Source organism: Phycodurus eques, chromosome 1 (assembly GCF_024500275.1).
Source record: "Phycodurus eques isolate BA_2022a chromosome 1, UOR_Pequ_1.1, whole genome shotgun sequence".
NCBI classification, from domain to species: Eukaryota; Metazoa; Chordata; class Actinopteri; order Syngnathiformes; family Syngnathidae; genus Phycodurus; species Phycodurus eques.
Window position 1 is genome coordinate 41,851,602 of NC_084525.1, and position 19,461 is coordinate 41,871,062.

Genomic DNA, 19,461 nt, shown 5'->3' on the forward strand with positions numbered 1-19,461 from the left:
AAAAAACTTGGCATTTTAACAGGGCTGTGTATACCTTTTATATCCACTGCAGCCTTGTTCCTGTTTTTATAATCTGCCTGGTGAGCCTACAGTATTGTGCTGTTTAAAAAACATGGTGTCAAGATTGTGGTGTGAACATGGTGTCAAGATTGGGTATAAAAGTGTCAATGGTGTCAATAAAAGGAGCATCCCCTAAAGGCCCAGTTGTTTAAAAGCAAGGATGGGGTGGGGTTCACTACTTTGTGAACAACTGCGTGAGCAAACAGTCCAACAGTTTAATAGTGTTTCACAACATACATTTGCAAGGAATTTTTATGGATTTCATTGTCAAAAGTTTGAGAGAATCTGTCAAAATCTGCACACACCAAAAACAACATTGGATGCCCGACATCATTGTGTAAATGATATTGCCATGTGGGCGCAGGACCACTTCAGAAAACCGTTGTCAGTTAACACAGTTTCTCGCTGCATCTACAAATGCAAGTTAAAACATTACCATCCAAAGCAAAAGCCAGATATCAACAACACCCTGAAACGCACCGAGCTTTCTGGGCTCAAGCTCGTCTGGGATGGACTGATGCAAAGTGTAAAAGTGTGTTGTGGTCTGATGAGTCAACATTTCTGTTAGTGCTCACGGCATGGGTTAACTTGCACATCTGTGAAGGCACCATTAATGCTAAAAGGTAAAGATGCTGCCATCCAAGCAACATCTTTTTTTCAGGGACGTCCCCGCTTATTTGAGCAAGACAATTCCAAGCCACATTCTGTCCATGTTACAACAGCATGGCTTTATAGTAAAAGAGTGTGAGTCCTAGACTGGCCTGCCAGCAGTCCAGACCTGTCTCCGATTGAAAATGTGTGACACATTATGAACTGCAAAATGTGACAACGGAGACCCCGGACTGTACTCACTGTTGTAAAGGTCTTCGTTCAATGCATTTTTAATCAATGATGTTTTTATTTATTGAACCTTTATCTATCCAGGTAAGTCAATTGACAGATTCTCGTTTACAATGGCTGAAGACAGGCCTCAACGTAAATAGACCAGTTGCTTACTTAAACTATAAGTCTATGGGTCACATTTTGGTGTGTAACTTCACTGTATTTATTTTTCATTGGGACAGTCTGCATACTGTATTTCGCACTCTTGCGAACCTTTAATAACAACTTTGGCGTGAATTCCGTGTGGAAGGGCACAGTATGTTTTGTTGACCAGCTAGACTAAAAAGGAGGTACTGTTTCTTTATATTGCTAAAAAAAAAACACAAATAAAACAAACGTCATGATAATAACAGCCAAAAATTATTTTATTCTTGATACGTACTAAAGCTGTGTATTTACTGACATATTGACAGCATTTTTACTGTATTCCTATCGATGTTCTCGATTCTCGTAATGTTCTTGATTCTTATAACACGCGGCGTATGAAACCATTTTCAGGTTGCGTGTGAGAATTCATTGGCAGCCTTGGGAGAAACATGTACCGTATATTATTCACACTGGACAGCACCCTCAGCTTAGCAAAATAAACGTCCTTCAGACTCAAGATTGTCAGGGACTGTATCTGTATCTATTGTGCGTCAAGACAGTGATGCGTGCTGAAGATGTGACAATCTTCAACAGATGGAGAGAAAAAAACGGTTTCTGCACAATTTCCCTTGTTGAGAGGAGCTGCCAAGGCTGAAGATCCTGCCAAACAATAAAGGAGACATTTCTCCTTGTTAAAAATATACTTAAGAAAAACATTGAAAAGAATCATCAGCTTCTTTGGGGCTACGGCACATCTTAACTATCTGTCCAATCTGGCACCGCATGGCCTACGCAGTGGCGATTCTTTGGGAGGCAGTGTCCCCCTAACACTGTGCCCGGACACCCCTCCCACACCCCTTTGGGCCACCTTCCATACGGTTGCTATGCAGTACTGTCGTAAGAGAGCAGCATCAGTACCTCATGCACACTAACTACACACTTGCCACACAATGAAAACGAGCAAGGAGTCACTACACAGCACACACACACTCACGCTACAACAACGCAATAAAAACAAAAACCAACAGGTGAGTAAAACACATGGAAAACTATTATTTTGGGGAAAACACAAGAAAATGTCTAACATTACAATTGACACGTAATTGCCACATTTACAACTTGCGGCTAAGCATGCCGGGAAGTCAGCATACACTTCTCCTAGCGCTACAGTACGTACTGTAAATATTAAAATTGTGACATTGCACCGACACAAAATGTGAATCTAATTAATGCATGTCGCTCAAGTTTAATATTCCAGTGGGATCCTTTATTTCGTCTTGTTGTAAACCTCAGAACAAAGTTACCATCCACCTGGTAAGAAGCAATCAGAACCAAGAAACAAAATTCTACAAACTATAAACGAAATACTCTAAAAATATTTGTTGGCCAACTTCATTAATTATGATAGCAGCCTATCAGACCCGGTTATAATATCAGTTGATTTGATTGCATTCTTCTAGGTAATATTAGTTAATCTTACCACAACACAAAACCAAGCAAGATGGCAACAGTAGACTATAAATGTTATTTACTGTATATAGGCCTAATGTGTTGCTGAAATGTTATATATTTATCTCCACTGCTCTTTGTTCACTTTAAAAGTAGGAATACGTGATGCTTAAAAGATGCTAATTTGCAGTCCCAGGTCAGGCTTAGAATACAATGAAAGAGTGAGTGTAAGTGTGTGCGTATGCACATGCATTTAAAAGTGTGCCCCTCTGACAAAACCTGTGGCCCCAGCCTAGCCCCCTCAGCGAAAAATTGGTCTAGAACTGACTTAGTTATTTAGCTAGTTGACGAAAGACAAAACTTAATTTGCATCATTTCCACCCATATTTTTTTTTTTACATTTTGGTGCAGATCCAGATAAAGATGTGGCTAGAGGAACCTCCTCCCCGTTAACGTGTGGAGGCCTCCATTTAGTGTTAGTCAATGTGCGTTCACCATTTCGTTTCAGAAGGAATGCCATGAGAACTGACCTCACATCCCACTTTTTTTGCATGTATTTTGCAACCTACGGAGTAACACAGCTCAGCATTAAGTTGGTATAGTGACCAAGGGTCACCAACCTTTTTCAAACTGCTACTTGGATACTGATTAATGCGAAGGGCTACCACTTTGATGCATACTGTATTTAAATTTGCTTAAATTATCAAAGTGTTATTACTAATAATTATATTTCTCAGTGTTTTAGGACACTTATGTTGTTCTCACAATTATCAATAATTAATTTACATATGATGAATATCAACATGAAACACTATTTCTTCTAAAGTGTGTACTTTTTCAAATCACTATTAGTACATTTCCTAGGAAATCGCAATGTTCCATTACTTGTTGCTATCTTTAGAACAGGCCTGCCGCTCGTCATGTGGTCCTTGGGGGCTACCTGGTGGTTTACTATAGTGGCCAATATCATGATATTAGTTTCAGATTTACAGGGGTTGAGCATTTTGCACAATCATCAACTCTCAACATTGACCTTTCATCCTATAGATATTCCTACATCCTTGCTGTCTTCATCAGCTCCTAGCATCGGAGAGGAACGTAGTGATGGACTGAGACATAAGTGGAAAAGCATGATGCCAATCCAATCGATCCAAACAAGAACGCCGTCGTGTACGCACAAAGAGCAGGTTAAAGATTCATTTTCAATTGCAAGACATACCAGTTGAATTCATAGCTCATCACTTGAAATCGTTCACCTTTGGCAGAAACAGTACTGTGCTGTACCTCAGTGGAGAAAAGGTGAATTGCAGCAGAAACGCACAACAATTTGGAGGGCATTTTAGTAGAGTACAGCGTTCGGCCAACTTTGACAATATGCACGTTTAAAAATGTATGCCTACTGCCACACAGAAACGCGCACACACAAACACAGTACACTTTTCAACAATGTGAACATTTTAACATTCTACTTGAAGGTTGTCAGTTTGGATGGCCTTGACAGAACAAGTTTGATTGGTGCTGCAGTATCGTCGACCCCCCCCCCCCCCCCCCCCCCCCCCCCCCCCCCGATTCCAGCGAGATAGCTTTGGAAGCTTTTATAGCAAAAGGCACATCATCAGACAAAGACAGTTTTCTGCAGGTAACATCAAGAGCATTTTTCTTAATCTTTTAAAGCTTTTCCACACAAACATACAGTCAAGTGTTTTGTCCATCCCAATCCAGTTTATTGGTTTCAAATCAATACTGTCACCAGATAGTAAAATTTAAGTACCACAGTCTAACTAAAAGGTACATGAGGAAATCAGATACAAATGTAAATGAACAGCTTCTGTCATGGGCTAACTGCAACACAAGTTCAAATAGTGATGCTCATGTAAGAAATACATGTACATTACAAAGTCCCAATTTGGTTGACAGCAATTGAATAAGTCTTCCCACATGTGCAGCATATAAAACATTTAAAAAAAATACATACAAACAATGAAATTATACGTAAGTGGTTGAACATTTTGTGCAGTTTGTTCTTTGATTGGTTTCCAGTGCTTTTTGGAGTGAGATGTGCTTACATTCACCTGCTAAGTGACACACACACACACACACACACACACACACACACACACACACACGCACACACACACTCTGCATCGCAGAGATATCAGCTAGCACAAGGCACCTAACAGGAAGCAGCTACAAAGATCAGAAGCAGGGAAAAGGCTTTGGTTCAGAGACAACAAGTAGAGAGGAGCACTTCCTCTACTTCTATTCACGAACTGGCGCGGCAGCAACACGCCACGATGAAGATCAGACAAAGTGAAGCTGGTGGTCACGTGGGCTGGACCACATCGGCAGCGTTATTGTCACAGAGACAACAACTGGAGGACAATGTGAAGGAGAAAGAGAGAGAAAGAAGACAGGAGAGGAGGCAGTTGAAACTCGCACGTGGCAATTGGATAAATAGGGATATTTGCTACTCAGGGTATACTCTGAGCCGTATAAAAAAAATACACTTCTGTGACAAACATTTGACCATCTCAGGCATATAGACCGATTCACAGCACAGTAAGCCAGCAGTAGCCTCTACGATGTCACGTTGTCACTCTGTACCTACGGTAATTATGAGCAATGCAGTATTCACCACACAACGTGAAGGCAACGAGACAGCTAGCACACAGTCAAAACTACCACTGCTAGCAGAAGATTCCTTGGAAAAAGGGCCACAACTAAAGGGTGACAGGTAAAGCGCTGGCAGAAAACATGCTATCATAATATCTACTATACACAGGGAAATCACAATACATACTGTAATGTTGTCTATATGCTAGACACTAGCTAGACTAGGTACGTGGCGAGGCCTACAACTGTAAAGACGTAGGCCTCAGCCCTCTACAGAGACGCCTTTCTTACACTGTTGCAGTGAGTCCTATGAAGTGTTTCGGGACAATGTATTTGCATGCAGGCATGACCAGTTAGTCCTATGAAGACACAGAGCACACAGACAGTGAGAAAGAGGAAGCAAGGAGAGGGAGACGTTTGCTCAGCTCATGGTCGTCATCATCGCAATGTCAGTCTGCATAGATGACAATGGTTGATTAACCAACATAATACCAAAACAACAACAACAACAACATATTTTAACTTTCCAATTGCACTTCAGAATTAAAGGGCCAGTGCGCGTGTTTCCAGTGATAATCTTCAACTGTGATGCTGTGACACTGAGCCCTTCTTGGAATGTAGTCCTCTTTGCAGCCATCCCACAATGCTTTGTGCCATGCTGAGCTGCTGACTTGGGAACAGTCATGAAGGTCACTTTCAACACCTTGCAGTTGGGTTACACATACCTTCTATTAGCGACATATTCTGTTACTCCAGCTCAGTGACATTGGTAAACTAGCTTAGCTCGACTTTGAAGATTCTGGTCCATTTGAACAGAATTCAATTAGTTCTGCTCAAAAAACTGTTGTTTTATAACAATTAATGAATTACACCGAGGTCTCCGGCCCTGCCCCACTGTAGGTGTGGCCCTGCCTTGAGGTGCGGTTGACATCAGTGAATCCCAGCAGTGGCGCGAAGGTGCGATAGTCTTGTGGCCTTTGCCAGCACGTCAACATGGCTTTCTTGGTAAAAGGTTCAGACCTTGTAGGGTTAGGCGTGTTCCTGTGGTTGCCGGAACCTCGACGGCGGCTGCCAGCCTTGGGAGCGGCATGGATAGACGACAGCGGTGTGAACTCAGAAAGCTGACCCTTGTAGAGTTTATCAGCATTCTGTGTGAGTATCAGAATGGAGAAAAAAGATTATAATTCTGGATGGCTGCGGAGGAGCTACACAAACATCCCAGTTGGGTTCAGAGTTTCCTTTAGCATTCACAGCGTGCTTCCAGCTAAATGACTGAATTGACTAAATTAGCAATACTTGATGTTTTTACTCTGATTGGTCAACTGGGATGTTGCGTCAACCTTTACAGCTTCCTTATTAACAACCAAACCATGCAAATAGAAACATGAGCGTTCAGCCCCACGGAGGTTTCATTAAAAAGGGTACACTCAGTCACCAGAGGGCCCGAGAAATCCAAACATATCAAACCACCCAAGCGGCCCACACACATGCTCAACCACCTCGTAGTCAGGCTCAAACTTCATTGATGCAGAACAACCACATTTATTAGACCAAGACACGCACCCAAAGATAAGCATTACCATGCTGAAGCCTTCTAGGCTTGTGTGACACCGAGCAAGGAGTCAGAACTCAGGCAGGCTTCGGCCTCCTCATAAGCTCTATTATCTGTCACATGCTGCATACACAAACACACCACACACACACACACACACACACACACACACTCACACACACACACACAGTTTTTCTCTTCGAGGTGAATCCAGATGTGACTTCAGTTTCATGCAAATGAATACATTGAAAGGAATGTGGCAGGAGAGAGGAAGTGTGGGCGGGCTGAAAGGAAAGGAAAGGCAGCGGACGGGTCACCTCAGGGTAGGGTTAGAAACTGATTCTGCTGGAGGTCTGAGACAGCATAAAGATGGTGGAAGGCTGAGAGGCAAGGCACCGACGTTTCATCTGGCAGGGGAGCAGAATTGCAGGGGGGGAAGGAGGAACCAGGAAGTCAGATGATGGTGAGGAAAAGAAGGGAAGGGAAAGACAGAAGGTTAAAGCTTAGAGGATTTTTCAGATCTATAAAAAGGTGTCAAGTATTTAAGAGATACAGTTATTAAAACTGAAGGTAAGAGAGTGAGAGAAACATTTTAGGATCAATTGGGTGGATTACAAGCTCCACAGGTAAAGGGACATGAGAAGGTTTAGATCACAGATCTGGCCCTGCAAGGCCACACAGGAAGTCAATAAATGCACTTCAGCTTACATTTTGTTTGTTTGTGACAAAATTAAGAAAACAATTTTAAAATAAACACTTCTACAGATTTCAGTCACACCCGGTGCAAACAAAAAGACTATTTCACTCGTCTGAAATGAAGTAAAATAAATAAATAAATAACAAAAGCATGGACATGCACGCAGGTACGCTGACTGACTTACATCCTCAAGAGCAGGAACATAGCCGAGTCCTGCATACATCTGCTGATCCACAGCCAGGAATTAGAAATTACACTGTCACAGTCTGGCCAAGCTTTAAACTACACTATTAATGCTGGAGGCAAATCTGGTGAGTTGGGCAACCCGCGAATAACTCACACCACTAGGGAAAAGCTCACCTGTATACGTTCTGTTGTAGTGGGCCACAGTGTCCTCCAAATGACCTTCTTAAGCACATCCGGTAGCAGACTGGCTGTCATCAGCAGTGCTATGCTGAGCCAGGCAGGCCCACTAGACAACATCTGCATGAATACATAGTACATCCTCTGGTAGTTGAGAAAAGGCCTGCAGGACACGGGACATGTCGGGACAACTCGTTCACCTGGGAGAACAGCTGACAATTGCAAAAACCAGGAAGTACCAAGCCTACCAGATGATTCCGCCCCACAGCAGGGAGAACACCATAAAGAAGATAAGTGAGCCCCATATTACAAAGTGGTTGATCCAGGTCCAGTAATGGGTATCGAGGGCCAACTGGAGGGATACAAGACATGTCAATGTGTGTGAGCGTGCATTTATGCGCATGTGCCTTTGAGCGTGTATGGTGTACCTTGAACGTAACGGTGAAGACCAGCACCGTAAAGACCAGCGTCCCAAAGGTCCAGTTTCCAAACATCTGCCGAAAAAAATAAGTTGTTCCTGTCTCCTGTCCAATTAATACATTAATCGAATACTACAAAACACATATTGTACAGTAAAACATACAAGTAAATCTCATTCTATATGTGAAAAATGTGTGCACAAAATCAACAAGTCAATCAATCAAACAGATGGTGAAGAGCAACATGAAGCGGAGGGAGGGACAACAGGTGATGTGAAAATGATACTTGAGTATGCAATAGTCAAATTAACACAATGTTGGGTAAATAAACGAAGAACAAACAATTAATTAATAACCCTGGACCCTGCTTTTGCGCATATTATTGTTTGGTTCTGCACCAAGTACGCAAAACACCTACTTTTTGCAAGTTGAATCCATTTCAATTCTCTCATCAAGCTCATAATAGCTAATGGCCATTAGTGGGTAGAATACAACATAAACAACAAAGTCACAAGGTGCCAAGTAACCTTTCAAACACTTCACTTCCCTACGTCAACAACAACACAAATCTTCTCGCAGTACTTACAGAGTACACAAGACTCACTTATCAATTTCTTAATTCTTCTCTTAAGAATGGACGCAGACAACACCATCTGTCTAATTATATTTCTTTGTGTTCTTCTATGTATCACACACATACAACAACTGTACAAGGGGGTTTGGAATAAGAGAACACATGAGTATGGTTGACTATGCTACCAGCCTACAGCTGGTGGGTCTGCAGCAAGCATCAAAGAGAGGTACATGAGATGAAGTGAGCGGGCAACGGTTGGTTTTGTATGAGGCAGTGTGACGGGGTTGAACTGTGAATCTTGGAGCGGTGACAGTGACACGTGGCCAAGCTTACCATCTGTGTGTTGGTTGTCATTAGCTGGGACGAGGACAAGAGAAGCATAAAGAAAAGGCAACACAAAGGTAAGAGGAGAGGAAAACGAGAGCCAGAAAAAGAAAATAATGACAACTAAACAACAGTCTGCTGACTGGAGAGAAAAAATAAAGAAACTGATGCAAAGAAAAATAATAAAGAAGCTGAGAAAGTTTTAGGACAGTAACACCAGCCAAGAATGAAAGGAGGCAGACTGATGATGGCGACATTTGAGGAGACAGTCTAAAATGCTCTCTGATATCTAACACCCATCTGGCACTATTGTACAGTAGATTAGCACCTGGACATTGCACCTTGAAAAAACTAAGATTAAACTATTATAATTCGACAAGAGGTTCAAGCTGATTGTGGCTTGTTGTATGAATTTATATTTCGTGTTATTATTTCCTTACCTGGGCCTATTTTTTCCCCTTTTTCTTATTTTATTTTATTTTTTTTTTGTCAGTCGTTTTGGCAATCTCAACTGTGACCTAAAACAGACTAAGCAAGAGTGCTGTTGTGGACGACATCGGTGCTACCTGTCCGTTGCTGGTGAAGGTGGTGTTGTCAAACAGGAAGTAAGCCCCAAAGAACATCACAATGGCATCATATACACCTAAGACAGTCCAGTATATGAAGGTGGGCCACCGCAGTAACGAGTTCTTGGCAATGTCTCTGTGGAGATAAAGATAAACCATGATGTTGAGCAACAACACATCTAGCAATCAATACTTCATTAGTCTCCAGTGATCAGGATGTTATCAAATCATTTGAGAGAGTTTTTTTTTTTTTTTTCAATTTAGCAAATAAATAGAGATTTTTTATTTTTTTTAACCATATTTTCATGTCATCTAGTCTACTGTATTCTGCCCAACAGGCACTTAGGAGCAATTTTCCAGTGGGAGGAAAAAGTATGCGAACCCTTTGTAATATCTTAAAATTCTGCATGCGTTGGTCATCAAATGTAGTCTGATCTTCATCCAAAACACATTTAAACAAAGCGAGTCTGTTTAAACTAATACCACACAAACAATTGTATGTTTTTTTTTTAAAATAATGTAAACATTCACAGGACAGGGAGGAAAAAGTAAAGGTAATTACCTTTTGAGGGGTCAGCACAACTAAAATATTACACATGTGCACAACCAGGAAATTTTTTTTGTCAAGTTGTGGTGTGAAACTGTGGACCAGGATGAGTGAGGAATTAAAGCAATGTCCAAACATAAACCTCTTTAAAAGAATGTATAAAAATAGGTTGCAAATAGGGTAGGGGGAAAGGGAGGACAGATGCACAATATGTATATGAATAATTGTGTGTGTACATAGGGATGTAGGTGCAAGTGTTTATAAGTGATACTGCATTTTTTGGGGGCGGTATATATGCATTGTTTGTATGTTGTGTAGCGGACATGCTCTCGCCAGATGGCACCATGACCACCGACCTCGGACTGCATTCCCTGTCTTCGCTCCACCGCCGAGACAGACAGCCACGGGGATGCCTGATTTATCTCACATGGATGCTAAATGAATTACCAGACAGTCCGAAGGAGCTCATCCAAACGGAGACTAGGAATCCTGACTCCTCACCCGACTCCAATCAATGAGCAGCTACCCCAGAAACCTGGACTCCCACGCATGCCAAGATAAAAGCCACAGGGCCATTTGATCCTTTTGTCTGGGTGGAGCATGAGTGACACCCAGAGGCGGTGGAGAGCTACTGCAACTCCGGGGAACGAATCACAATCTTCACCGAATTTGAATGTTGCATGATATTTTAAGGACTTTGCATGAACGCTCCCAATTTTACCATCACAACAGTGCCACTATTTCTGCAAATTTGAATGTCTGATGTCAAATCTGTTTGTCAACTGAACCAGATGAGACAACACAATGCTACATTGCAAATATTACAGTGTTCTCAACAACTGCGTACAATTGAAACATTCATTACAGGGATTAAAGAGGATGTGTGTGTGACAATGCAAAGCTGGAAACTGGTCTTGTTATCTTAAATCCAATAAGTAATATTTTATCCTACTGGTTTTAAACCACAAAACAATAGGATGGAAAACTAACATTAAGAGGCGATCTAGCTCCACTTTTGGCCCCGGGGGGTGGGGGGAACCACCCCCTTTTTTTTGGATGGGTATAAAGCTTGGAGTCCCCACTTTGTTGCCAAAGACTGGCCCCACCTCTCAGACCCTTCCCTGCCGCAGGGCACCCTGCCAGTGCCCTAGCTACCCTTTTGGGTGTCTGGGCAAGCTCCATTGGGAAGGAAAAGGGCGGCGGACATCTGCTCCGAGTGTCTTGCGAACAGCGACACCCGGGCTTCGGCCGCCCTGCCTTGGAACTCTTTTCCTTGCTTTTTCTTTTTCCTTCCTCCCTTTTTCTGCCAAATCCACCTGTTCCCCGTGCGGACCGGACCGGCTAAACATTCGGGAGATCTACCAGCCTGCATAAATTGTGTTCCACGCGCGTAAGTCCAACTTGCGGTCTACTAAAAGTACAGATTGGTGCATATTTGTGTTTAAATTAACGAGAACAGGAATCCCCAGCTTTATGCATTGTCATCCCATGCTCATTTCCACCCTCACATTACAAGTCAGTCTCCTTTGCCAATGTTTGTCTGTCCTTTGTTTTGCTTTTCTCTGCATTGCTCCCCTGTAGATTCCCCTGTTAGATCTCATTAAATTTTCTATAAAAATCCACTACCTGTATCAGTTGTGTGTGTTTGGGTTCGACAAAAGACCTCTGGTTATCGAGAACTCTTATCTAATTCCTGTAACAACCTTCAGATTATGAGACATAGAGGTTTTTCGTCACTTTGTCCTGACGTTTTATACATCTAAAAAGAAACGTGGTGCCCCTTTTCGAGATAAAATAATTTTATTTTAACGCTTAAACTTAAAATGAAGCTAAACCGGAGGTAACCCAGGCGTCTGTTCGGGCTTATTATTTTCTCCTCAATTAATAACGTTTTCATCCAAACCAATATGCGCTACAGTCGTATGTACTGTATTTGGCACTTCTCCACACTTCTTGATGGATAATGTAGGTTAGGTAATGGTCAAGGGGTAGGATCTAAATAAGTTGAATTTCTTCCCGCTCCTTTTCAGGCTAGCAGTATATGGTGTTGCAGGATATATATATATATATATATATATATATATATATATATATATATATATATATATATATATATATATATATATATATATATATATATATATATATATATAAAGTCCTGATCTCAACCCGATTGAGATGCTGTGGCATGACATCAGGAGACCTATTCACACCAGGCATCCTAGGAATCTTTTCAATAAAAAATATGAAAACATATAATTGTTCGTGTGCTATTCGTTTAAGTAGACTCTTTTTGAATTCTTGTGATTTAGATGAAGATCAGACTACATTTGATGACCAATTTATGCTGAAATTTATGATATTCCAAAGGGTTTGCATACTTTTCCTCCCATTGTATGTCAGAAATATTTGGACAATTTTTTGGGACAAATTTCCCCAATGTTTAAACACAATGGATTTCAAGTACAACAACCCAGGTGAAATTGAAAAGTCGACTTTAATTTAATTTCATTCAACCTAAATATGTTAGTCGCCATTTACAAACTGTTTTATGCACAGTACGTTCACTTAGTTAAGTGACATTTTTGCTCTTTTTATTTAATTATGGTGGTGTATCCAGGCAAAATAATACATCTATGTCACTACCCAATCATTCCTGGACCTACAGGTAACTGTATCTTTTGCTGGATAAGTGTTTTTTGGAGGTGTTGCTTTAACAGTGTGTTGTAGTCTCAGAAAATGCCCATGTCAGATGACCACGGTCTTCATTGACCCTGCTGACTATTCTGGATGCAAAGAAGAAAGTCAACTATCACGAGCCCTAACCTGTACAGAGATGGATCCTTCTTCAGGATGTCCATGTTGATGTGCTGCTCGATGAGACTGTAGAGCAGAATGGGCAGCGAAGTGAAGCTGATGTTGTACAGAGTCAAGTAGGCTGTATCATACAGTGGCTGAGGATGAGGAGAGACAATGATACATTACATCTGTTGTGGTGACTTTGTGTACTTTGCTGTGTGTATGTGCGTGTCTTTACCTGTTGTGAGAAACCACAGAAGAACTGGTATAGGAACTGCGGAAAGATGAAACAGACATTCTGCGGGAAGAGAAGCATAAGCACGGTCAGTCTATTGTACTTTGCATGAAAACAACAATCAATCCACACTAGACAGTACCTTGTAAAAGAAGTACTGAACAAGTTCAGATATGCGTATGTAGTAATAGTGTCCATGGACAAGGAGAATCTTCTTGAGGTGTTTGAATTTCGGGATGGCATAGTCACTGTTCCTCACAGCCTGACGTCCCTCTTTACCCATGATACCTGAAGGAGAAGGCCAGTTATGTTGTCATTGAAATGTTCCTCAGCCTGAAATGCTTGCAAGTGTAAAGTGTTAAAAGATGTGCTAACCTATGCCAACGTGGGCTTCGAGGATCATGCTAACATCATTGGCGCCATCTCCAACGGCTAGTGTGATGGGATGCTCCTTGGAGGCCTTGATCAGTTTCACAATCTAGAAAGGTCCAAGATCCAAGTAATGTGACGTGATGAGTGAACACCAGTACTCCTTGCTTTCCCATTTTATAACATGAACTCATCAAATTCAGGGGAAGACGTTGCGTTTGTACCTGCGCTTTCTGAAGAGGTGCCATTCGACAGCAGAGTACGGCACTGCAGTTACGGCAAATTTCTAGAAAGATCTCTTTGTAGTTCCCTGAGTTGGAGTCCTCCTGGCCTGGCTTCATCACCGTTGAGAGGGTGGCACCATCGATGATGAGGCCATAGTCCATGTAGTCACCTGATAAACTGCAGTCACAAGACCTACAAGATCACACTTTGTGGACTAACAGTGCTGATGTTAAAAAATCATTTCTGATGGACAATAACTTTCAGCTGCAATCCCCAGAAAGCTGCTGATATCTTTGAAAACATTCAAACACACCCAGAAATATCCCTGGTCATGCCACCGTGTTGCCTGAGGACCGTTCTGCTCAGATCAAACAGGACATCATGAAGGCTCTGTTCCTCTGTCCGCTTGGTAGTCAGCTCCAGGATTTGCGTGTTGCGGTGGAAAAGTTTGCTGGCGTAGCAAGTGGCAGATGCCGTCTCCATCTTGTCACCGGTCAGCACCCATACTTTCATACCAGCCTTGTGCAGAGACTCAATGGTGTCTGCTGCTTTTTCTTGCAGTCTGTAATGGTCAAGTTCAAGGAAAGGTCGAGGAAATAGTAAGGAACCCATCATTTGCAGCAGCTATAGAACCACAATTGTGACTAAACACCAAAGGTTCAAACGCCTGACTATTTTCTCCCTGCTTCACTCTCTACATAGCACAAGTTGACCGGCAATGCCTTCCAAGCTAACAATGTCTTGGAATGAATTACCACTTGCATAATTCAGAAAACTGCAAGTCGGGAAAGAAGTTGTTACGGTGCACGTATAAAATCCATAGCTGATGCTGTGGGATGTTGGAAGAGAGGCCAAGAATACCATCCATCCATCCATCCATCCATTTTCTACCACCTATCCAGTTTAACGTTACAAATGAGCTGAAGCTTATCTCAGCTAACTTTGAGCAATCGGCGGTGTACGCTCTGGACTGGTTCTCAGTAGATCACAGGGCACATATAGACGGGGGCTGCAGCTATTGAATATTTTTAGAATAGATTATTCAATCACTTTGGATAAAAAGTGAGTTGGCATTAAAGTATACTGCAAAATTATTTTTATCCCGATTACGGTTTATTAAATGATTATTGTTGTTCATTCCGTATTGCTTAATGGTTAAACAAGACAAAATAAACAATTAAGCAATATCACATGAGAGGGAGTGAAGTGTATTTGAAAAAGCGCTACTTCTTGGGTACTGATTAATGCTAAGGGCTACTGGTTTGATACAGATTCAGGTTCAACTACATGTCAATTACAAGTTATTCATACTCGGGCTGCAAATAAAGATTATTTCCATAATAGATTGAACTGACTATTATTTTTTCATAAATTGATTATCACTCAGTTGTTCCTTAACATGTCAGAAAATAGGGGAAACTGTTGATAGCTGATTTCCAAAGTAAAACTAAGATGTTTGCAAATGTCTAATTTCGATTAAACACAAAATATAAGACAGAAAGAGAATATTTACAGTTGAGATGCTAAAATTAGAGGATTGGGACCATTTTTAGCTAAATAATGGCTCTAAACGATTAATTGATTATCAAAACAGTTGTCAATTAATTTGATAACTGGGTAGTCGTCGTCGGCACGGTGCACGACTGGTTAGCACATCTGCCTCGAACTTATGGGGACCGGAGTTCAAATCCCGGCCCCGCCTGTGTGGAGTTTGCATGTTCTCCCTGTGCCTGTGAGGGTTTTCTCCGGGCACTGCGGTTTCCTACCACATCCCCAAAACATGCGTGGTAGGTCGATTGAAAACTCTAAATTGCCCGTAGGTGTGAATGTGAGTGCGAATGGTTGTTTGTTTCTATGTGCCCTGCCCGCCCGGAGATAGCTGGGATAGGCTCCAGCAGCCCGCGACCCTAGTGAGGATACGCGGTAAAGAAAATGGATGGATGAATGGATGATTAGTCGTTGATTAATTGATTCACTGCTGCACCGCTAATAAAGACAAACAGCCATTCACACTCACTATGGGCAATTTAGGAGTCTTTAAGTTAAGATAGCCCACATGCCTTTGGAACGGGTAATGAAGCCTGAGTACCTGTAGAAAACTCACCCAAGCACAGGGAGAACATGTAAACACCACACAGAAAGTGCTAAATCGAGATCACCAGTACTACATACCAAATGATTTAGGAACAGATCAAATATGCTCATGCTGTCAGCTACCTGTCTTCCACAGCAGTGGCTCCCAGCAGGATGAGGTCTTTCTCAATAATGTCGTAAGCCTCTGCCAGCCGTTTGTCCCTGTCCTGTAGTGCCAACTTGGCTCCACTTAAGAGCAGGCAGACCTCCTGGTACTGTGCTGGACTGAGAGGCCGATATGCCACACAGAGTGTCCTAAGACCCTCCTGGGGAGAGATTCAGTTGAGGTAAGCTAAATACAGAAGAGAAATGCAGTGCATTATGTCTTTGTATGTGTTTGAGTGTGAGCTCTCACCACTGCATTGTGCTCAACCCGAGCTCTGACTTGATCCACCTTGCCTGATATGACCCTTGGGAAGATGGACGAGTCTGCTCCTTTGCAGAAAAGGTACAGCTCACCTTCACACATGGGCACATAAACAAAGAAGAAGAAATATATAATAGAGACATCTCATGAGTAACCCCAACTTAATATCCATATTACCAGTGCTGGCCCTAACAATGACGCTCATCCGCCGTCTGACTGAATCAAAGGTTAGAACTTCCAGGAGTTCAAACCTGATGGGGAGAAAAAAACAACAGTGTGGCTGCACTGCATCCAATTAACCACTTAATAAACACAGACTAACAATCTTCTGCAGCAGAGGGGTTGATAGATAAAAACTGTTTCAAAAGGGGACACTAACCTCTCAATTTTCTCCTCTCTGTTCAATATCTCCATGTGACTGTCCTTGAGTCTGAGATATGTGAAGCCAAGCCTTCAGCACAACACAAAATATTACAACAAATATATTGTATAATACAAGTCTTTATGCAAGGCTGCATAATATTTACGACCAAAGTATTCATTTGTGCGTGTATGTGTCAGGCACCTCTTCATGCCCTCCACAAGCGCCACCTCGTCCGGGGATGAAGAAATGTAGAAGGAAGTGGACTTGCCATGGTGGATGCCCAGCTTGATGCCGTCCACCGTGTCCTCCTCTTTCACTTGCACAGTGTGGCATAAACACAGCGCGCGGAAAAACAGCTCCTCGCGCTCCTGTTGTTTTGACGGCCAACACAGCTACTCTCATGTACTTACAGACAAGTACTGTACATAAAGACACTCAATATGGGATGTGGCCTCACTCACCCTGGCCTCAGGACCTGGTGATGTGTCAATCATGTCCATACTATCTGCACCAGGCATCACCTAGAAATATGAAATAATGAGAGGACAGAACATAAATCGGGGGGGGGGGAGCATGCTGAAATATATTTCACCTTTGGTTTGATGAAAAAGCATAATATGTTTTATTATTACCTGTCCATTACAGATCGCTTGGGCTACATAAACGTGTCCATCCACACAGCACTCAATGAACTCCATGTTGTTCTCTGTCAGCGTCCCCGTCTTATCAGTAAATACATACTCCACCTAGAGAGAATAATAAGACTAAATGTACAGAGCATGCCATCTGGAGAAATGTTTTCACACAGAGGAAGACAGTGGGGAACCTGTCCCAGCTCTTCATTCAGGTCTGATGTGTTGACCACTGCTCTCTCCCCAAGCTCATGGTCAAACATCTCATCATCCCACATAATGAAATAGGAGCCCAGAAACTTCTGCATCTCCACAGTGACATACATGGAAACGGGGATAATGTAGTTAAATAGGACCATAAAGGCCAGGAAGTCTGTGAAGGCCCTGATCACCTGTGGAAGCAAGAGTAGACTGTGAGAGGCTCCAAAAGGAATAACACTTTAAAAAATGATAATAATAACCACCAGAGTGACTTGCTGCAATTAACAGACTCACAATGTGCCTCTGCCTCTCTGCCTCAGTTCTCTGATCATACCAGGGCTCGTCTCTGATAGGGTCAGCTTGCCACGCATATTTCAGCACCGTGTTGATAAAGGCCTTGCTCATTAGAATGCATAGGTAGACCACCAAATAGGCGTTCATTGACCTGCCAATAAAAAAAAGCTGTTGAGAAGCACCCATACAAATCCTCTTTGCACAAAATCTGTCTAGATATTAAGTCAATCAATCAAACTTTATTTATATAACAGTTTTCATACATGCAATGCAACCCAAATTGTTCCCAAGCCAGTGTAACCATTATCCACCCACAGGCCGTACAGCGGACCAACGAATGGTCCATGAATGATTAGAAACCAGGAGCCAGGTACTTGAGCGGTTAGCACATCAGTCTCACATTTATGAGGTCTGGGGTTCAAATCCGGGCTCTGGCCTTCTTGTGTGGAATTTGCATGTCCTTCCCGTGCTTGTGTGGGTTTTTTACGGTTTTCTCCCACATTCCAAAACATGCTTCATAGGTTAATTATACTCAAAATGTTCCTTAGGTGTGAATGTGAGTGTTAAAGGTCCCATATTTGGCTATTTAGACCTCCATAGAGTGACTCTCTAACATAGACTCAGTATAAAAGAGTCAATTTCATTTAACAAAAAAAGAAAAGAAAAAAAATACACCTTGGTTTTGTTATACGAGTGTCCAGAAAAGGCCCCTCTGACTGCTACTTCTGTTTGACACAGTTTTGTATCCGCTATGTCCATATTTTGCGAAGACCGACCCGTTTCCTCTGACTGGTTGCCTCTGTGTAGAAGACCCACTTGTGAGAGCACACATGTTTGTTATGTTGACAGCGCTGGCTTGAGAGCGGAGAGCTAGGCGGAGAGCTTCGCTAGTGATGTAGATAAGCTCGAGAAATTCGAATGACCCGATTTCAGAACTATTTTCAAAACGTCTGGAACTCAGGAATGCGTGGACGATTTTAATTCATAGTTCACATGTTTACTGAGGCGCCATAGAGCCAGTATTATGTCCCAAATACTGGAAAACGTTGGTTTGGTAAAATATGCCAGCTTTAATGGTTGTTTGTCAATATGTGCCCTGCGATTGGCTGGCAACCAGTCCAGAGTGTATCCTGCCCCTCACAAAATCACCTGGGATCTGCTCCAGCTCACCCTTTTGAGGACAACCGGAATAGAAAATGGATGGATGAAGGTATGATGAATGCAGATCATTCTACTAACGATCAAGCAAGGAGTTAAGAAATCTAGTAGTAGTAGTAGTAACTAGTCTACAGGTTTAAGAAATGGATGGAAAACATACTTTTCTACTGCAGAGCGTTTCTGACACTTGGACTGGTAGTTGAGAGCCATCTTTGTCTCCATCCCAGTATAGATGGCAACTGCTACAATAAGAGAGCAACATAAATATTCGTTCGATTAGAATCTCCTCTTCAGGGATCATTGACAAACAACATTGCCACTATGATCCTAAATCCTTCTGTTTTATTTTACCGTAAATGTACCCCGTGTTCTTCAGTGTGGCGCCTCTGAGAAGCACGTTCTCTGATCCCAATGGCCTGTGAACAACATTGTCAGTAGTAGCATTTTCAAGAACACCGGGACCTTAATATACAGGGAAAAACTCACTATATACTGTATAATATCTGTTGCAGATTAACATTGACTACAAAACGTGACAGACACCAATCTAC

The 19,461-nt window shown here is 42.1% G+C and overlaps 1 protein-coding gene across 7 annotated transcripts in view; it reads right to left on the reverse strand.

Annotated features, from left to right (window-relative positions):
* Positions 1-4,099: 4,099 nt before the first annotated feature.
* The window catches only part of atp11a (ATPase phospholipid transporting 11A), a 53,078-nt gene continuing 37,716 nt past the window's right edge, over positions 4,100-19,461 (reverse strand). Inside the window, exons 9-33 of one of the 7 annotated variants that reach the window (XM_061692498.1) lie at positions 19,262-19,326; positions 19,071-19,152; positions 17,753-17,903; positions 17,452-17,649; positions 17,258-17,371; positions 17,087-17,146; positions 16,827-16,993; positions 16,641-16,712; positions 16,439-16,512; positions 16,250-16,353; positions 15,979-16,160; positions 14,075-14,323; positions 13,761-13,938; positions 13,543-13,645; positions 13,310-13,455; positions 13,171-13,230; positions 12,960-13,087; positions 9,587-9,722; positions 9,030-9,053; positions 8,132-8,197; positions 7,952-8,055; positions 7,701-7,866; positions 6,112-6,239; positions 5,383-5,450; positions 4,102-4,850 (exon numbers count right to left, since the gene is read on the reverse strand). In XM_061692498.1, the coding sequence (XP_061548482.1) occupies positions 5,399-5,450; positions 6,112-6,239; positions 7,701-7,866; positions 7,952-8,055; positions 8,132-8,197; positions 9,030-9,053; positions 9,587-9,722; positions 12,960-13,087; positions 13,171-13,230; positions 13,310-13,455; positions 13,543-13,645; positions 13,761-13,938; positions 14,075-14,323; positions 15,979-16,160; positions 16,250-16,353; positions 16,439-16,512; positions 16,641-16,712; positions 16,827-16,993; positions 17,087-17,146; positions 17,258-17,371; positions 17,452-17,649; positions 17,753-17,903; positions 19,071-19,152; positions 19,262-19,326 (2,809 nt within the window). In that variant the 3' untranslated portion in view covers positions 4,102-4,850; positions 5,383-5,398. Of the gene's footprint in view, positions 6,240-6,671; positions 6,767-6,960; positions 7,051-7,700; positions 7,867-7,951; positions 8,056-8,131; positions 8,198-9,029; positions 9,054-9,586; positions 9,723-12,959; positions 13,088-13,170; positions 13,231-13,309; positions 13,456-13,542; positions 13,646-13,760; positions 13,939-14,074; positions 14,324-15,978; positions 16,161-16,249; positions 16,354-16,438; positions 16,513-16,640; positions 16,713-16,826; positions 16,994-17,086; positions 17,147-17,257; positions 17,372-17,451; positions 17,650-17,752; positions 17,904-19,070; positions 19,153-19,261; positions 19,327-19,461 lie in introns of all 7 variants that reach the window. The other 6 variants (XM_061692506.1, XM_061692513.1, XM_061692523.1 and 3 more) reach the window with 6 other exon arrangements.